General features: G+C 48.1%; 7 protein-coding genes across 7 annotated transcripts; 5 read left to right on the forward strand and 2 right to left on the reverse strand.

Moving 5' to 3' along the window:
• Positions 1-10: 10 nt before the first annotated feature.
• On the forward strand, positions 11-1,108 carry MYCFIDRAFT_36301 (uncharacterized protein; the record flags this gene model as incomplete). Its single annotated transcript, XM_007927556.1, has 2 exons — positions 11-830; positions 873-1,108. The coding sequence occupies 2 exons, from the start codon at positions 11-13 to the stop codon at positions 1,106-1,108; spliced, it is 1,056 nt and encodes a 351-aa protein (XP_007925747.1).
• Positions 1,109-1,169: 61 nt separating this feature from the next.
• On the reverse strand, positions 1,170-2,408 carry MYCFIDRAFT_174227 (uncharacterized protein; the record flags this gene model as incomplete). The annotated part of the gene is made up of 12 exons (XM_007927934.1): positions 1,170-1,348; positions 1,387-1,479; positions 1,513-1,664; positions 1,706-1,732; positions 1,761-1,783; positions 1,807-1,814; positions 1,844-2,014; positions 2,046-2,154; positions 2,203-2,278; positions 2,309-2,323; positions 2,351-2,362; positions 2,404-2,408. 12 exons carry the CDS (start codon positions 2,406-2,408, stop codon positions 1,170-1,172), a joined length of 870 nt encoding a protein of 289 aa, XP_007926125.1.
• A 53-nt stretch (positions 2,409-2,461) lies between these two features.
• On the forward strand, positions 2,462-3,262 carry MYCFIDRAFT_196169 (uncharacterized protein; the record flags this gene model as incomplete). The annotated part of the gene is made up of 1 exon (XM_007927935.1): positions 2,462-3,262. One exon carries the CDS (start codon positions 2,462-2,464, stop codon positions 3,260-3,262), a length of 801 nt encoding a protein of 266 aa, XP_007926126.1.
• Positions 3,263-4,228: 966 nt separating this feature from the next.
• MYCFIDRAFT_36213 (uncharacterized protein) lies at positions 4,229-5,904 on the forward strand (the record flags this gene model as incomplete). The annotated part of the gene is made up of 2 exons (XM_007927553.1): positions 4,229-5,687; positions 5,741-5,904. The coding sequence occupies 2 exons, from the start codon at positions 4,229-4,231 to the stop codon at positions 5,902-5,904; spliced, it is 1,623 nt and encodes a 540-aa protein (XP_007925744.1).
• Positions 5,905-6,488: 584 nt separating this feature from the next.
• On the forward strand, positions 6,489-8,069 carry MYCFIDRAFT_51330 (uncharacterized protein). Its single transcript, XM_007927656.1, has 2 exons — positions 6,489-7,458; positions 7,516-8,069. The coding sequence occupies exons 1-2, from the start codon at positions 6,634-6,636 to the stop codon at positions 8,020-8,022; spliced, it is 1,332 nt and encodes a 443-aa protein (XP_007925847.1). The 5' UTR covers positions 6,489-6,633; the 3' UTR covers positions 8,023-8,069.
• Positions 8,070-9,469: 1,400 nt separating this feature from the next.
• Positions 9,470-13,265, forward strand: MYCFIDRAFT_136855 (uncharacterized protein; the record flags this gene model as incomplete). Its single annotated transcript, XM_007927936.1, has 2 exons — positions 9,470-11,842; positions 11,892-13,265. The coding sequence occupies 2 exons, from the start codon at positions 9,470-9,472 to the stop codon at positions 13,263-13,265; spliced, it is 3,747 nt and encodes a 1,248-aa protein (XP_007926127.1).
• Positions 13,266-13,390: 125 nt separating this feature from the next.
• Positions 13,391-14,274, reverse strand: MYCFIDRAFT_51336 (uncharacterized protein). Its single transcript, XM_007927657.1, has 3 exons — positions 14,109-14,274; positions 13,949-14,028; positions 13,391-13,884 (listed from the first exon to the last, which is right to left on the reverse strand). The coding sequence occupies exons 1-3, from the start codon at positions 14,228-14,230 to the stop codon at positions 13,712-13,714; spliced, it is 375 nt and encodes a 124-aa protein (XP_007925848.1). The 5' UTR covers positions 14,231-14,274; the 3' UTR covers positions 13,391-13,711.
• Positions 14,275-18,957: the final 4,683 nt, after the last annotated feature.

Genomic DNA, 18,957 nt, shown 5'->3' on the forward strand with positions numbered 1-18,957 from the left:
AATGGCCAACATGTTCGGCGCCCTTAATCGCTTCATCTCCCGACTTGACTCGGATCCCAATGCCGTCGCGGGTGCCAGATCCCAGTCGTCCTCTGGCGGCCACTATGGCTTCCAGATCCTCCGCAACACCAACAGCCAAATCCCTTTAGAGCCCTGGTTCGACTTCATCATCGGCATCAATGGTCACAACATCGAGAATCCCGATCCAAATTTGTTTGTTACGGAGCTCAAAAATTGTGCTGGAAGCACCGTCTCTCTGGGCATCTTCGGCGCAAAAGGAAGCCAGATTCGAGAGATCTACATCACCGTGCCGAATCTTGCTGCAGGCGAAGCCCTCGGCTTAGCACTCCAATGGGCGCCATTGGCCATGGCCGATGATGTGTGGCATATTCTGGATGTGATGCCGAACTCACCTGCTGATGTTGCTGGACTCTTGCCTTACAGCGACTACGTGATTGGGTCTCCCGATGCTCCAGCCCTGGCCGGAGATGCTGCCTTGGGACGGATTGTGGAAGCATACATGGATGCGCCGCTGCGGCTTTGGGTCTACAACAATGAGTACGATGTGACAAGAATGCTCACCATCACTCCTGCGAGGAATTGGGGTGGCGATGGAGCTTTAGGCTGTGTGCTGGGTTATGGTGCTTTGCACAGGATTCCAGCTCCGCTTACTGAGCCTTCCACTGGTCCTGGAGAAACGATGTTTGAGAGCAACGAAAAGGATGCTCCAGCATATCAGGCTCCTATGAGTGCTGATGCCGGCGATGCACCACCTGCACAGGGCGGCGGATTCTTGGTGCCCGCAAATATGGCAAACTTCACGGCGCCAGGTACAACGCCTCCTCCTCCTCCTCCTCCTTCTGCAGGCTCAGCGCCGTCCAAAGGACCGCCAGCTGGAAAAGCGAGAAAGGCTCGGGCACATCATGCGCCCGCTGCCGGACTGGATGATTATTTTGCAGAAGGAGAGCAGAAAAGTCGTGAGCTCGAGGGAAACACAACAAGCAAGACGAGTGGTCTACCTCCTCCACCAAAATCTGGGGGGCCTCCAAAGGCAGGAACTCCTCTCCCTCCCAAGGCAGACGAAGCGAAAGAAGCAGATGAGGCATGACCGAGGAACGAGGATTGGAAGAGCTCCCTGGGACTTTGAAAGAAGCGCTATTTCATAATCCTTATTTGATGCTCGTGGCCCTATTGCCTTGTTCTGCGACAATTCCAAGGACTTGGTTCAGTATAACGCTTCGAGACTGCGCCTCCGGTCGGTGGGATTGACGACCCAAGTTGAAAGGTTTCGCAACTCTGCCAGCAGGCCGCTCCAGGCTGAAGAAGGAGATAGTCCAAGTGTTAGACGCTTTGACGCGTATACAATTCATACCAGGAATGTTTCACGATCCGGTGAAGAATGGACAGGAACCTGTTCTTGTAAGCAGCCCGGCCCAAAAAGTCCCGGTTTGCTTAAGGATCTGAGGGTGCAAAGACGATCTCAAAGCCGAAGAAAGAGAAAACTAGAAACACTACATCTGATTGCGAGATCCTCTTTCCAGCACAATGATCCTGGGATAAGCAGGTTCTCGAGCAAATTGAAGGGTATCTTTGAGTCTTGAGTGTTCCATATGAGCACATACTGTCGCATCCCTGCTGAGCTGCTTAGGTTGACAGCACGACCGCTCGAATGGTTCACACTGTTAGCGACAAAGAGAGGACACACCACGGACTACCTATATCTAGCCTGCTCCTGTGTCCATTGAAATGCCCGTGTTAACCGTTCTCCATCAGTCTCTGTAGGCTTGATACAGTGCGAGTACACACCGAAGTGCCTTTCAACAAAGTCTTGGTCATGCTGCACTTACAGGCGCAGACGGAAGGCTCAAATCGGCATAGAGAATGGAGAGCAATATGCGGAAATGGACTGTCTCTATAGATACCCTCTGCGCTCCGCTAAAGCGTAGCTTCGCCAAAGTGAGGAAGGAGCGTCTAAATAGAGACGGGAAATGGAGAAAACTTACCGGAGATCTGACTAGGCAGTCGACTACAAGGCGAAAGAATACGATACTGGCATAAACGATGTGGCGACAAGAGATCGATAACATCGGATCGCGTCCGGATCCAAGGCCTTAGTCTGAGCAATACCACCCAGATCGTTAAGTCATCCGGATACTTTGGACCAGAGGAATATTTACTATAGACTAAATACACACGTGCCACATATACCATTATCTTCACGGCGCGATGGAGTGAATAGCGACGGGCGATCACAAGTTCGTTAAGTGAATGGGAGGCACTGACCACCCAACATCTGCCAATCTTCCACTTATAAGATTTGCCTCTTGCACATTCCTTACTCAGCTACCACTTCGATCTGAAGCTATTACAAGAGGGAACACACCCTAAGCAGCATTTGCACACTCCATACTCTTACAACTACAGCACTCGAACGCTAGAGCCCCTCGAAGTCGACGCGAAAATGTCTTCCAGCACTACCTTCCCCAAGTTCGAGGTTGATATCAAGGACCTCTGGACTACACGCGAAGAAGAGGCCAATGTGGCCAAATTCGAGCGATGGTATAAGAACCTTAAGACCAGATCCGCAGCTCGAGAGATCGCAGCCAAGAGCAAGTCGTTCCGCTTCCTGGATCTTCCACCAGAGCTACGCAACCGCGTCTATGCCTTTGCGTTTCAGAACATGAAGAACTTCGGGAAGCGGCAGAATCTGGCCCTCGTTGCATTACCAACTATCACTCGAGTCTCTAGGCAAATCCGCCAGGAGACATTGCCACTGTTCTTCGCAACTACCCACTTCAGACTCGTCGTGGCTTCGGACTTCAACAACCGCTTCGATCCCGATGCTGAATACAAGTCGACGATTGAAATCCAGAATGCGGGAACAACTCACATCAAACAGAAAGTTAAGAAGACCCTGCGACTTGCAGGAAACAAGGCTCTCATCCGCAACATCAATCTCGTCGTCTGCGATGCCCGTGATTGGAGACGTTCGGGCCAGGGCCAGGGGAACTGGGGTGGGTATGACGGCTTGTTCACAGCGTTCTCCGCCGAGATCAGACTCGGGCAAGGCAATCTTGTCGTGAACATGAGTCGTGGCATGGGCGCCAGGGACTGGGCGGAGCTGTCTGACACCATTGACGATGTGATGGCCGATACGAAGGCTGCCATCGAAAATGTTGCAGGCAAAGAGAATTTCCAAGGGTTCTCTCTGCGCGATCTTGAGCAGATTGTCAAGACACTTCGTTGTTATCAGAAGTCGTAGGGCTGGCGAGCTCGGGACTTGGGATTGGAGGATGATTTGGCATTGATGAGCAGCCTGATTGAAGGGCTTTTGATGGGATTTCGGGGGGTTTGGCGAAGGATGCCGTAGCGGTGCAGTCGCTTGGTGGTTGCACAGAAGGAGGAAGCTTGGAAGGCCTCGAGTGAGACGCGCTTCAGCTCAGAGTGCGCATACGATAATGCATGGCCTCATGTGGGCTTGGCAGGTAACATCAGAACTTAGGTAGCATATAACTTCGTCACCGTTCTCCTGCCACATTGCTTAACCAGTAGGCTTGCATCTCACTCATTCATATCGACTATCAGCCCGACGCTGGCATTCCAAGCTCATGCTGTTTGTTCCCAAGCTCTTTCTGCAGCTCCATTCTTGCGAGGGATGCCCAAGGCACGATGAAGGGACCATTCGAAGCGCGAGTGGTGCCTGGCGGAAATGGTCGGTATGCTGGCAAGGCTGCTCGCATGTGCGTATAGTCGACTGTTGTATGGCGCTGGGTGTTGATGAAGGTGAAGTCGTCTTTAGCCGCCTCTACCCTCTACCATCGGCTAGCTTGTCGGATCGTGATCCCGTCACACCCCCATGATGCGGGCGATGTACGGCACGGCTCTCGGGGTGGTATTGCACCGTTTACGAGAGGCAGAGGAACGAGACGTGCACGCGAGGTATCGCGAGCTGACGTCCAGGGGTGCGACATCGAAGCCAGTCAAGCGAGGGAGTCAGCAGCCAATCCACTTGCCCTGGCAATATGGCCTGACGCCCACCCCATGGCATTTCTACTCTTGGTTGTCTTACCGGGACTCTAGTTCTAGAACTACATTACAGCAGGCCTGCCGCACGCAATTCCTCCTTCTCGACAAGCGCATATATACAGCTGTTCACTCCTCCGCAGCGCGAAAGGCTGTAGCTTCTGGACTCGCCCAAGACCAGATGCAGCCTTGAGAAGACGCGAACATGGCGGTGGAAAATCTTCCAACGCATGCTCTGCTTGCCGTTGCAGCTGGCATAGCTAGCCATGTCTTCTACTTCCGCATCGGCGAACATCACATGTACGGCGTGCGATATATCCAAGGATTCTTGGCCGCTTGCATTGGCAGCATGATCTACCTCACCAATGCCGTGGGACACTCGCTCCCTTCCGCAGCAAGGACAGTGGGAGCCCTTGCAGTATGCTGGCTGGTGGGCGTGTACTCGAGTCTGATTGTCTATCGACTGTTTCTTCACCCTCTTAGGAAGTTCCCCGGCCCATTTGGCGCCCGCGTCGGAATGCTATGGTTCACAGCACAACTTGGGAAACTTGACGGCTACCGCCACCTTCACGGATTCCACAAGAAGTATGGCAAGTTTGTCCGGATCGGAGCCAATGTGCTGTCAATTACGGATCCCAACATCATGCAACTGGCTTACGGACCCGATACGAAAGTTGTCAAGGGCGATTGGTACGATGGTGCTGCTCCGCATCACAGCATGCACACCGTTCGAGACAAAGGCATGCACGACCGAAGGCGACGAGTCTGGGCTCCTGCCTTTAGCGACAAGGCTCTTCGCGAGTATGAGCCGAGGGTTCGTGAATTCAATGACAAGCTTGTGGCCATAATCGGGGAGAAGCAAGGCAAACCTATGAATATGTCTGACTGGTTTGCACTCTATGGGTTCGATGTGATGGGCCGCCTAGCATTTGGAAAGGATTATCATATGCTTGACAACGGGAAGAGACACTGGGCGATCGACTTGATGACCGAAGGAATGACGTTCAGCGGCTTGAGGTTTCCGACGTGGGTATTTCGAGTTCTGCTTGAAATTCCCGGGCTTGCGGCTGGGTACCACAAATTCTTGAAGTTTTGTTCTGGTGAGATTAAGTGGAGGGTTGAAAATGCCGAGAAGTCAGGCAAGGATATCACAGGATGGCTCCTGAAGGCCTACACAAATGAGAAGCATCCGGAGGCGGACCCAATGCTTCAGGGTGATGCTCGTCTTATCATCGTCGCTGGTTCGGACACGAGTTCCGCTACTCTGACATATCTTTTCTATGAGCTTGCGAAAGATCCAAGCCAAGTCAAAAAGCTCAGAGAAGAAATCAAACCATTGATTCATGATGGCTGGACCGATAAAGACCTCGTGAACGCTCCCCATTTGAATGGAGCGATCAACGAGACGCTACGACTTCATCCTCCTGTACCATCAGGAATCTACAGGCGGACGCCACCGGAAGGCCTTCACGTTGGCGATGTCTATATCCCAGGCGACACCACGTTCTTCACACCACAGTTTCCCATGGGCCGTGACGAGGACAACTACGCAGCCGCTGAGTCGTTCGTTCCGGAAAGATGGTATTCCAAGCCCGAGATGGTCAAGCACCCAGATGCATTTGCTCCATTCTCGATGGGTCCATTCAACTGCATAGGTCGGAATCGTAAGTATCTTCATACCGCTTCGGTATGGGCAAGGAAGCTGACATTGTGCCAGTTGCCCGCATGGAACTTCGAACACTGACAACCCAGTTACTGCTCAAGTATGATGTGCATTTCGCTGATGGCGAGGATGGGACCAGGTTGTTGACAAAGACTAAGGACCATTTCACGTTGACTGTTGGTCAACTAGATCTGGTCTTCACTCCAGCCACGAGCTGATCAGCGTGTTGAGCTTTGTTCTGGGCGTGATGGTTTGATTATGATTACAAATCTCAAGGACGATTTGACGAAATGGATGAAGAGTCGAGTCCTGTAAAATTATTATCAAGCAGCTTTGGCAAACCTGTATATTGGTCCATGTCAAATGTCAGTAATACCCTTTGCATCAATAGTCAAGCCCGTCACCAAGATGATGTGGATCCAGCGCTGTGGTCAGCATGTGAACAGCCCGCTGAACATCAGCTAGCTTCCGCTCCGACACTGCCAATCAATCGGTGAGCTCTTGAATTAGCGAACAGCCGCATTTGCCATGAACTTCTCCCGAGAGACGACGAGGTCCAGCTTCCCCGCAAAATGCTCTTCCGATGCCGATCGTCTCTGACATGAATGTTCCGACTCGCACATATCTCCAGATCACGCGTTCTCTGAGCCGATCTTGACCATACAGGGTGGTGAGCTCCAATTCTTTTGGGTCAAGACCCGAGGTCGTTACTGCATAGCCGAAGTATTTTTCGACGACTACTGTTTTCTTCCCATTGATCAACTTCTACTACACTATTTGCACGACATCTATTACGACAAACAATTGAACTACTTGAAGAGACGTGGTCCCTCGCAGCATCAAATCACAACACAAACCCCTAGGAAGCGTCTTACAGGGGCTACTGTCCATTTGAGTAACAACCTTCACCACAATCGCAGCTCGCTGCACTTCATCCACCCACAATTATGGCAACCAAAGATCCCCTTACTCAAATCCCCTTTTCAGAACCCGCCTGGCTCTCCGGTCTCCCCTCTCCCTTCTACAAAGAAACACACCAAAAATTCCAAAAAGCATGCCGAGCATGGTTCGAAGAACACTTCACCCCCTACGCCATCGAGTGGGAAAACGCAGGAAACCTCCCCGACGACCTCTTCGCAAAGTTCAACAAATTCAACATGTTACTCCCAAACATGCCTTCACCATTACCAGTCGAATGGCTCCATCGCGAGGGAATCAAAGATATCCTAGGGACACCGGTCGAAGAATGGGATCTCACACATACAGCGATTTGGATCGATGAAGTCAATCGTTGTGGTGTGGGCGGACCATCTTCAGGCTTGACAGCAGGTTTCGCGTACGGCATTCCTCCGATTGTGAAATATGGATCTCAGAAACTGAAAGAGAAGTTCTTGCCTGATCTTTTGACTGGAAGGAAAAGGACTTGTATTGCGATCACGGAGCCTAGTGCTGGGTCGGATGTGGCGAATATTCAGACTACGGCCGAGAAGAGCAAGGATGGGAAATTTTATGTTGTGAATGGCACGAAGAAGTGGATTACGAATGCGATTTGGAGTGATTATGCTACTATGACGGTTAGGACGGGTGGATCGGGGCCTGGGGGATTGAGTATGCTGGTTGTGCCGCTCAAGGTGAAAGGGGTGGAGATGAGGAGGTTGTACGTTACTGGAAGTAAGACTGGGGGTACGACGTTTATTGAGTTGGACGATGTTAAGGTTCCTGTGGAGAATTTGGTGGGTGAGGAGGGCAAGGGGATGTATTATGTGATGAATGTGAGTCGGATGCTGCACCATGGTACGCTTCGAGCGAACAGCTAACGTTTCGTGCAGAACTTCAACCACGAAAGACTGACAATCGCAATCGGCGTCACGCGACAAGCTCGTGTCGCGCTGTCCACCGCATTTGCATATGTTCTAAAGCGCGAAGCTTTCGGAAAAGCACTCATCGAACAACCCGTCGTGCGACATCGACTCGCGAAAGCAGGAGCTCAGCTCGAAATGCTACAAGCCTGGCTCAACGAGTTCCTATGGCAAATGCGATATCTCCCCAAGAGCGAAGCAGACGTACGACTAGGCGGCCTGACTGCGCTGGTCAAAGCTACAGCAGGAATGATCCTGAACGAATGCGCACAAACTGCTGTCTTGCTGTTCGGTGGCAATGGGTTCACTCAGAGTGGTCAGGGTGAACTCGTGGAGAAGATCTATAGGGATGTAATGGGAGCGCGTATTCCCGGCGGCAGTGAGGATGTTATGCTCGATTTGGCTGTGAGACAGCTTGTGAAGAATTATCAGAGGGCGATCAAGGCGCTTGAGCAGGATGGCAAGTCGAAGTTGTAGATGTAGATGTAGATGTATAGAATCACCAGTGTCAGTCTTATGCACCTAACGCTTTTGGGCTTCCCTGAAGCTGTATGTTTCCCGGCAAGGCGATGCTGTGGATGTAACTGAACATCATCATGAGTGTCAGTCTGAACTTGTGAGCGTTTATGCATATAGACGAACTTCACTACCTCCTTTCAGGCGCCCCACTTTGTAGTGTGCTTGGACCTGCCAACTCGTGTCTCTTCCTTCTATATAGCAACTGTTCTTACATTATAAGGCACTATACTATATGTGTGTTAGCGGTCCAAGCGAAGCCTACAGCGGAGCGCCTGAAAGAAAACCGTGCGGCTCCTATACAACCGTCCGGTATACAAACGAGAATTCGAATTTATAGAAGCACAACTATACATTAGATAGACAAACCCAAAAAAGCTGTTCTGCGCAATAATAAGAAGAAAATATGTTCCTATACAAAGTATCCGCTAATACGAGGAATGCAGGCTCAATTTGTTGTATACTAAGGCTAGTTGTCCGTAGAATCTGGACTTTCAAGAAGAATTTGCAGCCCTCGAGGGCAGTTGAACCTCAAGTACCTATACTCTAGATACCTAAACGATATAAGGTCCTTAAGAGCATACTTTAGAAGGACCTCTACGATACGAACAGCGCATTATAAGTGGTTGTTATCGTATTCTCGTCTTCGGAGGCAAATACTAAGACTTTTGTCGCAATTTGTCTTTCCTCGCAGTAGTTAGAACAGGATAACGGCATTACATCGCATTAGATCTCAGAGTCGGAGGCCCTTATTAAAGGCATTGAGAAGGGCCTTAGTCCCTTTATACTATTATATTCTCGTAGAGTTGTTGTATAACCGGCTCGGAGGGCAAACAGCTGTATTCTGCCTACTAGTTTAGCACGGTTTGTTCTCAGGCTTGTAGGAGAAGAATCAGTTAGGTGCCGTTGAAATGTCGTGAAAGTCCAGTCAAAGCTTAATGAAAGTCTTCGTTACGTAATTCTTCTTCCCGCAAGCCTGAATGGAGGTAGGAACTTCAGTGAAGGTGTCACTAGACTAGTCGACCCCTGCATCTAATCACGTGCGCAGCGACAGAGCCGCAAGTGGAAGCGCGCCCAAAGTTCTTTGACATGCATCGCGACCTGCATACCTCGACAACCATCTCCACCACCACCACGCCTCACTCCCTCTCGCACTCTCAGGGCCTGTGAAAGACACTACAATACACCGCTCTTACTGCGCCGTCGTCGCCGATCCTCGACCGCCACGAATTGAAGCGAGCGACATCCGAAGCAGCGCGCGCTTTTGCGCTGCGCGTTCTGCATCACCACCAAGCATCTGCTATAGCATAACGACAGCGACTCGAGACGGGCAGGCACGGCGGAGCGACGGCCATATTAGTGGTAAAGGAGCGCCAAGATGGCGTACAACGGGGATGCGATGATGGCGATGGCAGAGGACGACTACGATGAGGGCAATCAGATCATCACCGCCGAGGACTGTTGGTCAGTCATCCACTCCTTCTTCGACTCCAAAGGTCTGGTGTCGCAGCAACTCGACTCTTTCGACGAATTTGCGAGCACGACGATGCAAGAGATCGTAGACGAAACGCCCGCCATCGTGATCGACCAGAATGTGGCTGCGGATGACGATGATGGCCTAAACATGCCTATCGTCAAGCGACGCTACATCATCGAGCTCGGCGTGTTGACCATTTCTCAGGCCGCCATGACTGAGGGTGACGGAAGCACACGAGCCATGTATCCACATGAAGCGCGACTACGGAACCTGACTTACTCTTCCCCCATGTTCTTGAATCTGACAAAGAGGATGCAGCTGGCACGGGAGCGATCAGCTGGTGGACAGATGGGTGAAAACGGCGTATGGATAGATCCTCCGAACTGGGATGGAGTCACAGTGGATACGATTTGGGAGGAAGACCCAGACAATCCTCCAGAAACAAAGGATCAGGTCTTTATTGGCAAGCTGCCTATCATGTTGAAGTCGAAGATCTGCGCCTTGCGGAATCGAAGCGAGCAAGAACTGTACGCGCAACAGGAATGCCCCTTCGATCAAGGTGGATACTTCATTATCAACGGTAGTGAAAAGGTGTTGATCGCGCAGGAGCGAAGTGCTGCCAATATTGTGCAGGTCTTCAAGAAGAAGGGAACACCTACACCTGTGGTTGCCGAGCTGCGAAGCGCCATCGAAAAGGGCACGAGACTGATCAGCTCGATGCAAGTCAAGCTGGTAAATCAGGCAGCCCACAGCAATGCCACGGGCAAGACGATCAAGGTGTCGGTGCCATACATCAAGGTCGACATCCCCATTGGTATCGTGTTCCGTGCGCTAGGTATCGTTTCCGATGAAGACATTCTCAATCACATTGTCGACCGAAAAGACACGCAGATGCTGGAAATGCTCAAGCCATGTCTGGAAGAGGCTTTTGTGATTCAGGACCGCGACGGCGCTCTCGACTTTATCGGAAAGAGAGGAAATCAACAAGGTGTGAAGGAACGCCGTATCCGATATGCACGAGAAATCATGCAAAAGGAGTTTCTCCCTCACATCTCGCAAGAGGAGGGCAGCGAGACTCGAAAGGCGTTCTTCTTGGGCTACATGGTCAACAGGTTGCTTCAGTGTGCACTTGGTCGGACCTCGGAAGACGACAGAGATCACTTCGGAAAGAAGCGACTTGACCTTGCAGGTCCGCTGATGGCGCAAGTATTCCGTCTCAAATTCCAGCAGCTCGTGAAGGAGATGAAGCAATACCTACACCGCTGTGTGGAGACTGGACGAGAGTTCAACATTACGCTGGCTGTCAAGACCAACATCATCACGTCAGGCCTTCGGTACTGTCTTGCAACAGGTAACTGGGGTGACCAGAAGAAGGCGTCCCAATCCAAAGCAGGTGTCAGTCAGGTGCTGAATCGCTACACATATGCGTCAACGCTGTCACATTTACGGAGAACGAACACTCCCATCGGGCGAGACGGCAAGATTGCCAAACCGCGACAACTTCACAATACACATTGGGGCCTTGTGTGTCCCGCAGAGACGCCAGAAGGTCAAGCTTGTGGTCTGGTGAAGAACCTGTCGCTCATGTGCTACGTTACTGTAGGCACACCCGGCTTCCCATTGATTGACTTCATGCGACAGCGCGGGATGGATCTGCTCGAAGAGTATGATCCGGTAATAAACCCAGGAGCAACAAAGGTCTTCCTGAACGGCACTTGGGTCGGTGTGCATCGCAATGCTGGCCACTTGGCTGACACATTACGATCACTGCGAAGAAAGGGTCTCCTCAGTTTTGAGGTCACCATCATTCGAGATGTTCGTGAGCGTGAGATCAGAGTCTTCACAGATGCGGGTCGTGTTTGCCGTCCACTCTTCGTTGTCGACAATCGAACAGAAGCCCCCAACAACAAAGGCAGTTTAGTCCTCGATCAGACTCATCTCGCAAAGCTTGCAGAGGACCAAGATATGCTCCAGAATCTAGAGGGCGTGAGCGAAGAAGAGCGAGAGAAGCACATCTTCGGCTGGAAAGGTCTCGTTGATGGTGGTGTCGTCGAGTATCTTGACGCTGAGGAAGAAGAGACCGCCATGATCAGCATGACGCCCGAAGACCTCGAAGAGCACAAAGCTATGCGAGCAGGTATGCCCGAAGAAGCCAGAGACGACCCACATCGCCGCATCAAACAACCGCCGAACCCTTTCGTCCGCACCTGGACACACTGCGAGATTCACCCAGCCATGATTCTGGGTATCTGCGCAAGTATCATTCCGTTCCCCGATCACAACCAATCTCCACGTAACACTTATGTAAGTTTCCAGCACTGCTGAGCTTGAGTAGCGACTAACAGTCTTGCAGCAATCGGCCATGGGTAAACAAGCTATGGGTGTAACGCTCACCAATTATAATGTACGTATGGATACCATGGCCAACGTCCTGTACTACCCTCAGAAGCCCTTGGCAACTACGCGTAGTATGGAGTTCTTGCGCTTCCGAGATCTGCCAGCCGGGCAGAACGCCATCGTTGCCATTTCTTGCTATTCTGGATACAATCAGGAAGATTCCGTCATCATGAACCAGAGCAGTATCGATCGTGGTCTCTTCCGATCGCTTTTCTTCCGAGCCTACATGGATCAGGAGAAGCGGGTGGGTATGAGTGTGGTGGAGCAGTTCGAGAAGCCTGTGCGCGCCGACACGATGAGGATGAAGCAAGGCACGTACGACAAGCTCGACGAGGATGGAATCATAAGTCCCGGATCTCGTGTCTCTGGAGACGATGTCATCATTGGAAAGACAGCACCCATGCCACCCGACGCAGAAGAGCTGGGCCAGAGAACCAAGCTTCATGTCAAGCGAGACGTATCTACGCCTCTACGATCTACGGAAAACGGTATCGTCGATCAAGTATTGCTCACCACCAACACCGAAGGTCTACGGTTCGTCAAAGTCCGAACGAGAGTTACGAAAGTTCCTCAAATTGGTGACAAGTTCGCTTCCCGTCACGGACAGAAGGGTACGATCGGTATCACATACCGACAAGAGGACATGCCTTTCACAGCCGACGGTCTGACGCCAGATATCATCATCAACCCACACGCCATTCCGTCTCGTATGACTATTGCCCACTTGATCGAATGTCTACTCTCCAAGGTCGGCGCGCTGCAAGGGCAGGAAGGTGACGCTACACCCTTCACCGACGTCACTGTCACCTCCATCTCGCAAATTCTTGCCGATCATGGCTTCCAGCAACGAGGCTTCGAAGTCATGTACAACGGCCACACGGGCAAGAAGCTCAACGCACAAGTCTTCCTCGGACCAACATACTATCAACGTCTCCGCCACATGGTCGACGACAAAATCCACGCTCGTGCCCGTGGACCACTCCAAATCCTCACTCGCCAACCAGTCGAAGGTCGTGCTAGAGACGGTGGTCTCCGTTTCGGAGAGATGGAACGTGACTGTATGATAGCTCACGGCGCTTCTGCATTCTTGAAGGAGCGACTCCTCGATGTCTCCGATGCATTCCGCGTGCATATTTGCGAGATTTGTGGTCTAATGACGCCCATCGCTTCGATCAAGAAACAGCAGTTTGAGTGCAGACCTTGCAGGAATAAGACCAAGATCGCGCAGGTCATTATCCCTTATGCTGCCAAGCTTCTTTTCCAGGAACTTGCGGCTATGAATGTTGCTACGAGGATGTTTACCGATCGGAGTGGCATTTCGATTCGGTAGAGCTGGAGCTGAAGCTGAAGCTGGGGTTTAGGAAGGAGGGATGGTCTCTCGATACAGAAGAGAGCAGTAGCATTGTAGTATTAGAGATTTACCTGCGATGAGAAGTGAGAATGGTACTAGTAAGGCCTAAGCTTGAGCTCAAGGGAGCTTTTTGGAACGTGATAAAAGCTGCATTCCTGCCTCGTTTGCACGTCTCTTCCGGCGCTCCTCAATGCTTTCCAAAGCCGACGCAGAAGCCAGTCATCCAAATTCCAAAAGCCTTCACTGACAGCTTAGCTCGCATACATCCACGAAATTCCCTTTTTCTCCACACGCCCCCGACTCCTTCCTCATTCACATCTAGGAGTTGCAGGTGCTAGCATCCTCATGGGTGCAAATACATACTAAGAACTCCAAGACACTCTAGCTCACAAACAGACAACACCTTTCGCATCGCTTATGCCTATTTACTTCGCTTTCTGGTACTCCCTCACCCTCTCCCACAACCCCTCATCCTTCTCCACCTTGACTTCCGGCGTCGACTCATCATTCAATTCATTCAACCTCCTCAAATCCATCGGTCTGTCTAGCAAAGGCACGACGTAAGGATCAAAAGTTTTCCAGTAGGGGTTTTCGAGGTCTGAGTAGTAGTCGTCAAGTCAGCGAAGGGAGAGAAAGATAGGGGGGAAGATGATTTTCCGTACGGTATCTTTGACTCCCTTCGTTTTCGTAGCGTTCTACGATTGTGAAGGCGCGGGGGTCGAGGTGGTCTTGCATTACGAACCTACGTCGTACAAGTAAGTAAGTGAGAATGGTGGGTGGGTTGATGGGATGGCAAGGGGATGGATGGATGGATATACATACCATCCTAAAGTTTCTTTGTCTTTGGAGTAGACTTGACTAGCTTCTTTGAGTTTTTCGATGAGTTTGGTGATGGATTCTTGGTCGGGTTTTGCGTAGAGGTGGACGACGAGGGTGTAGACCATTTTGGAATGATTTCTCGGAGGATATGAAGTTTTTGAGAGGTGGGTTGATTGTTAGTGTTGGAGTTTTAGAAGGTGAGGTCGAAAGGTAGCGTCAGATCAATTGGAAAGGGCGTAGTCGGGCCGTTTGAGTACAAGGTGGAGGAAGCTACATTATCTATAATATGACAACTTAACAAAAGTTGGGGCCCCTTTAGGCTTAGTGCGGCTTAAAACGACCGAAAAGCCGACTCTGATTGGTCGGCGGCGAGGAACTTTAAAATTTCTCGATTCTCGCGCGGTCCGGAGGGCGTAGGAGTCGCGGTATCGACTATAACGCTCCGGCGCCGCGATAGCAGTGTTTCCGAGGCCGTCTCCGTCGTTTACGCCTAATCCGGCGGCGTTTTTTGCTCGAGGCGGTATCGTTCGCGCCTAATCCGGCGGTATTTGCTCGGAGCGGTAGGCTCGAAAGGCTTATCCTACGCGTTCCGGATAGTACTACTCGCTATAGGCGTTTTATAGGGTACTTATAGTAGGCGTTAGATAAGGTACTCGCTATAAATAGTTCGAATCCTATTTAACTATAGGCGTTTTAGATAGTATTTGCTATAAGCGTTTCGGATAGGACTACTCGCTATAGCTATCTCAGACAGTTACCGCTATAAGCGTTTCGAATATTACTACTCGCTATAAGCGTTTTTAGTAGTATTTACTATAAGCGTTTCAAATTAGACTTGCTATAAGTATTCTAAATAGGACTTACTATAGGTATTTTAGATAGTCCTACTTGCTATAAGCGTTCCTAATAGTACTTGCTATTTGCGTTCCGGATAGACTTCCTCTACGCGTTCCGGATAAGACTTAGTATAAGCGTTTCGGATTATAATTGCTATATAGTGCGTTCTAAATAAAACTTAGTATAGGCGTTATAGATAGTAGTACTAACTGTTAGCGCTCCGGATTAGAGTTATTAGACTTACTATACGCGTTCTAAATAGTACTTAGTATTATAAGCGTTCTAAATTAGACCTATTATAGGCGTTATAGATAATAGTTAGCTTATCCTACGCGTTCCGGATAGTACTACTCGCTATAGATATTCTATAGAGTACTCGCTATAGGCGTTATATAGGGTACTCGCTATAGATAGTTCGAATGCTATTTAACTATAGGCGTTTTAGATAGTATTTGCTATAAGCGTTCCGGATAGTGTTACTCGCTATAGGCCTTCCGGATAGTGCTTCGTATAAGTATTTAGTTTCAGATTAGACTTAGACTTACTTTATACATTCCGGATAAGACGTTCTATAAGCGTTTCGGATTAGACTTGCTATACGCCTTCCGGTTTATACTGTACTAAGCGTGTAAAATAAGGCTTGTCCTACGCGTTCCGGATAGTACTACTTGCTATAGATATTCTATAGAGCACTCGCTATAGGCGCCCTATAGGATACTCGTAGTAGGCGTTATATAGGGTACTTACTATAGGTAGTTCGAATACTATTTCCTATAGGCGTTTGAAATAGTATTTACTATAAGCGTTTCGGATATAATATAGTACTTCTTGCTATAAGTATTCTAAATAGTACTTACTATAGGCACTTTAGGTAGTACCGCTTGCTATAAGCGTGCTTAAATTTTAATAGTACTTGCTATTAGCGTTGCGAATTAGACTTGCTATATACGTTCCGGATAGTGCTTACGCTACGCGTTCCGGATTAGACTTAGTAGAAGCGTTCCGGATTAGAATTACTATATAGCGCGTTTTAAATAAAACTTAGTATAGGCGCTATAGATAGTAGTACTAACTGTTAGCGCTCCGGATTAGACTTACTATATACGTTCCAAATAGTACTTAGGATTATAAGTGTTCTAAATTGAAATTCCTATATTTATAGAGTACTCGTAGTAGGCGTTATATAGGGTACTCGCTATAGGTAGTTCGAATACTGTTTAGCTTTAGGCGTTTTAGATAGTCTTTACTGTAGGCGATCCGGATAGTACTGCTCGCTATAGATATCTTAAATAGTTACCGCTATAAGCGTTTCGAATGTTACTACTCGCTATAAGCGTTTTTAGTAGTATTTACTATAAGCGCTTCCGATATAACTTGCTATTAGTATTCTAAACAGTACTTACTATAGGTATTTTAGATAGTGCTACTTGCTATAAGCGTTCTTAGCAGTACTTCGGATTAGACTTGCTATACGCGTTCCGGTTTATATCGGACTAACTATACTAAGCGTTTAAAATAAGGCTTGTCCTACGCGTTCCGGACAGTACTACTTGCTATAGGTATTCTATAGAGTGCTCGCTATAGGCGTTCTCTAAGGTACTCGTAGCAGGCGTTATATAGGGTACTCGCTATAGGTAGTTAAAATACTGTTTGCTATAGGCGTTTTAGATAGTGTTTGCTATAAGCGTTCCGGATAGTACTACTTGCTATAGATATCTCGGATGATATAGTTACCGCTACAAGCGTTTCGAATATTACTACTCGCTATAAGCGCTTTTAGTAGTATTTGCTATAGGCGTTTCGGATTAGACTTGCTATACGTATTCTAAATAGCACTTGCTATAGGTACTTTAGATAGTCCTACTTGCTATAAGCGTTCTTAGTAGTACTTGCTATTAGCGTTCCGGATAGTCTTACTCTACGCGTTTCGGATAAGACTTAGTATAGGCATTTCGGATTAGAATTGCTATATAGCGCGTTTTAAATAGACCTTCGTGTTCTAAATAGTACTTAGTACTATAGGCGTTCTAAATTAGACTTTTTATAGGCGTTATAGATAATAGTTAGCTTATCCTACGCCTTCCGGATAGTGCTACTCGCTACAGATATTCTATAGAGTACTCGCTATAGGCGTTTTGTAGGGTACTCGTAGTAGGCGTTATATAAGGTACTCGCTATAAATAGTTCGAATACTATTAAACTATAGGCGTTTTAGATAGTATTTGCTATAGGCATTCCGGATAGTACTACTCGCTATAGATATCTTAGACGGTTGCCGCTATAAGCGTTTCGAATATTACTACTCGCTATAATCGGGTTTAGTAGTATTTACTATAAGCGTTTCGGATATAACTTGCTATAAGTATTCTAAATAGTACTTACTATAGGTAATTTAATAGTACTACTTGCTATAAGCGTTCTTAATAGTACTTGCTATTAGCGCTCCGGATTGGACTTACTATACGCAATCCGGATAGTACTACTCGCTATAAGCCTTCCGGATAGTACTTAATATAAGTATTTAGTTTCGGATTAGACTTAGATAGTTAGACTTGCTCTATACATTTCAGATAAGACTTTCTATAAGCGTTTCGGATTAGACTTGCTATACGCGTACCGGTTTATATAGAACTAACTATACTAAGCGTTTAAAATGAGGCCTGTCCTACGCGTTCCGGATAGTACTACTGCTATAGATATACCGTATTATATAGAGTGCTCGCTATAGGCGTTTTGTAAGGTACTCGTAGTAGGTGCTATATAGGCTACTCGCTCTAAGTAGTTCGAATGCTGTTTGCTATAGGCGTTTTAGATAGTATTTGCTATAAGCGTTCCGGATAGTACTACTCGCTATAGGCCTTCCGGGTAGTACTAAGTATAAGTACTTAGTCTTAGATTGGACTTAGAAGTTAGACTTACTTTATATATTCCGGACAAGACTTTCTGTAGGCGTTTCGGATTAGATTATTAGACTTGCTATACGCGTTCCGGTTTATATAGGACGAACTATACTAAGCGTTTAAAATAAGGCTTGTCCTACGCGTTCCGGATAGTACTACTCGCTATAGATATCTTAGATAGTTACCGCTATAGGCGTTTCGAGTATTACTACTCGCTATAGGCGTTTTTAGTAGTATTTACTATAAGCGTTTCGGATATAACTTGCTCTAAGTATTATAAATAGTACTTACTATAGGTATTTTAGAAAGTACTACTTACTATAAGCGTTCGTAATAGCACTTACTATTACCGTTCTAAATTAGACCTACTATACGCGTTCCGGATAGTACTTACTCTACGCGTTCCGGATAAGACTTAGTATAAGCGTTTCGGATTAGAATTACTATATAGCGCGTTCTAAATAAAACTTAGTATAGGCGTTATAGATAGTAGTACTAACAGGTAGCGCTCCGGATTAGACTTACTATACGCCTTCTTAATAGTACTTAGTATTGTAAGCGTTCTAAATTAGACCTATTATAGGCGTTATAGATAATAGTTAGCTTATCCTACGCGTTCCGGATAGTACTACTCGCTATAGATATTCTATAGAGTACTCGTAGTAGGCGTTATATAGGCCCTATAGGGTAATTCGCTATAAATAGTTCGAATGCTATTTAACTATAGGCGTTTTAGATAGTATTTGCTATAAGCGTTCCGGATAGTACTACTCGCTATAGGCCTTCCGGATAGTGCTTAGTATAAGTATTTAGTTTCGGATTAGACTTAGTCTTACTTTATACATTCCGGATAAGACTTTCTATAAGCGTTTCGGATTAGACTTGCGTACAGTATACGCCTTCCGGTTTATATCGGACCAACTACACCAAGCGTTTAAAATAAGGCTTGTCCTACGCGTTCTATATAGTACTACTCGCTATAGGTATTCTATAGAGTACTCGCTATAGGCGTCTTTAGTAGTATTTTCTATAGGTGTTTCGGATATAACTTGCTACAGGTATTCCAAACAGCACTTGCTGTAGGTATTTTAGATAGTCCTGCTTGCTATAGGCGT

The sequence above is a fragment of the Pseudocercospora fijiensis genome, assembly GCF_000340215.1.
Source record: "Pseudocercospora fijiensis CIRAD86 unplaced genomic scaffold MYCFIscaffold_4, whole genome shotgun sequence".
In the NCBI taxonomy this organism is placed as follows: Eukaryota; Fungi; Ascomycota; class Dothideomycetes; order Mycosphaerellales; family Mycosphaerellaceae; genus Pseudocercospora; species Pseudocercospora fijiensis.

Coding starts and splice junctions, on each gene's coding strand:
- MYCFIDRAFT_51330 (XM_007927656.1), top strand. CDS start 6,634: ATGGCAACCAAAGATCCCCTTACTCAAATCCCCTTTTCAGAACCCGCC. Junction 7,459..7,515: donor GGATGTATTATGTGATGAAT/GTGAGTCGGATG, acceptor CGTTTCGTGCAG/AACTTCAACCACGAAAGACT.
- MYCFIDRAFT_51336 (XM_007927657.1), bottom strand. CDS start 14,230: ATGGTCTACACCCTCGTCGTCCACCTCTACGCAAAACCCGACCAAGAA. Junction 14,029..14,108: donor GACAAAGAAACTTTAGGATG/GTATGTATATCC, acceptor TGTACGACGTAG/GTTCGTAATGCAAGACCACC. Junction 13,885..13,948: donor CGAAGGGAGTCAAAGATACC/GTACGGAAAATC, acceptor ACTACTACTCAG/ACCTCGAAAACCCCTACTGG.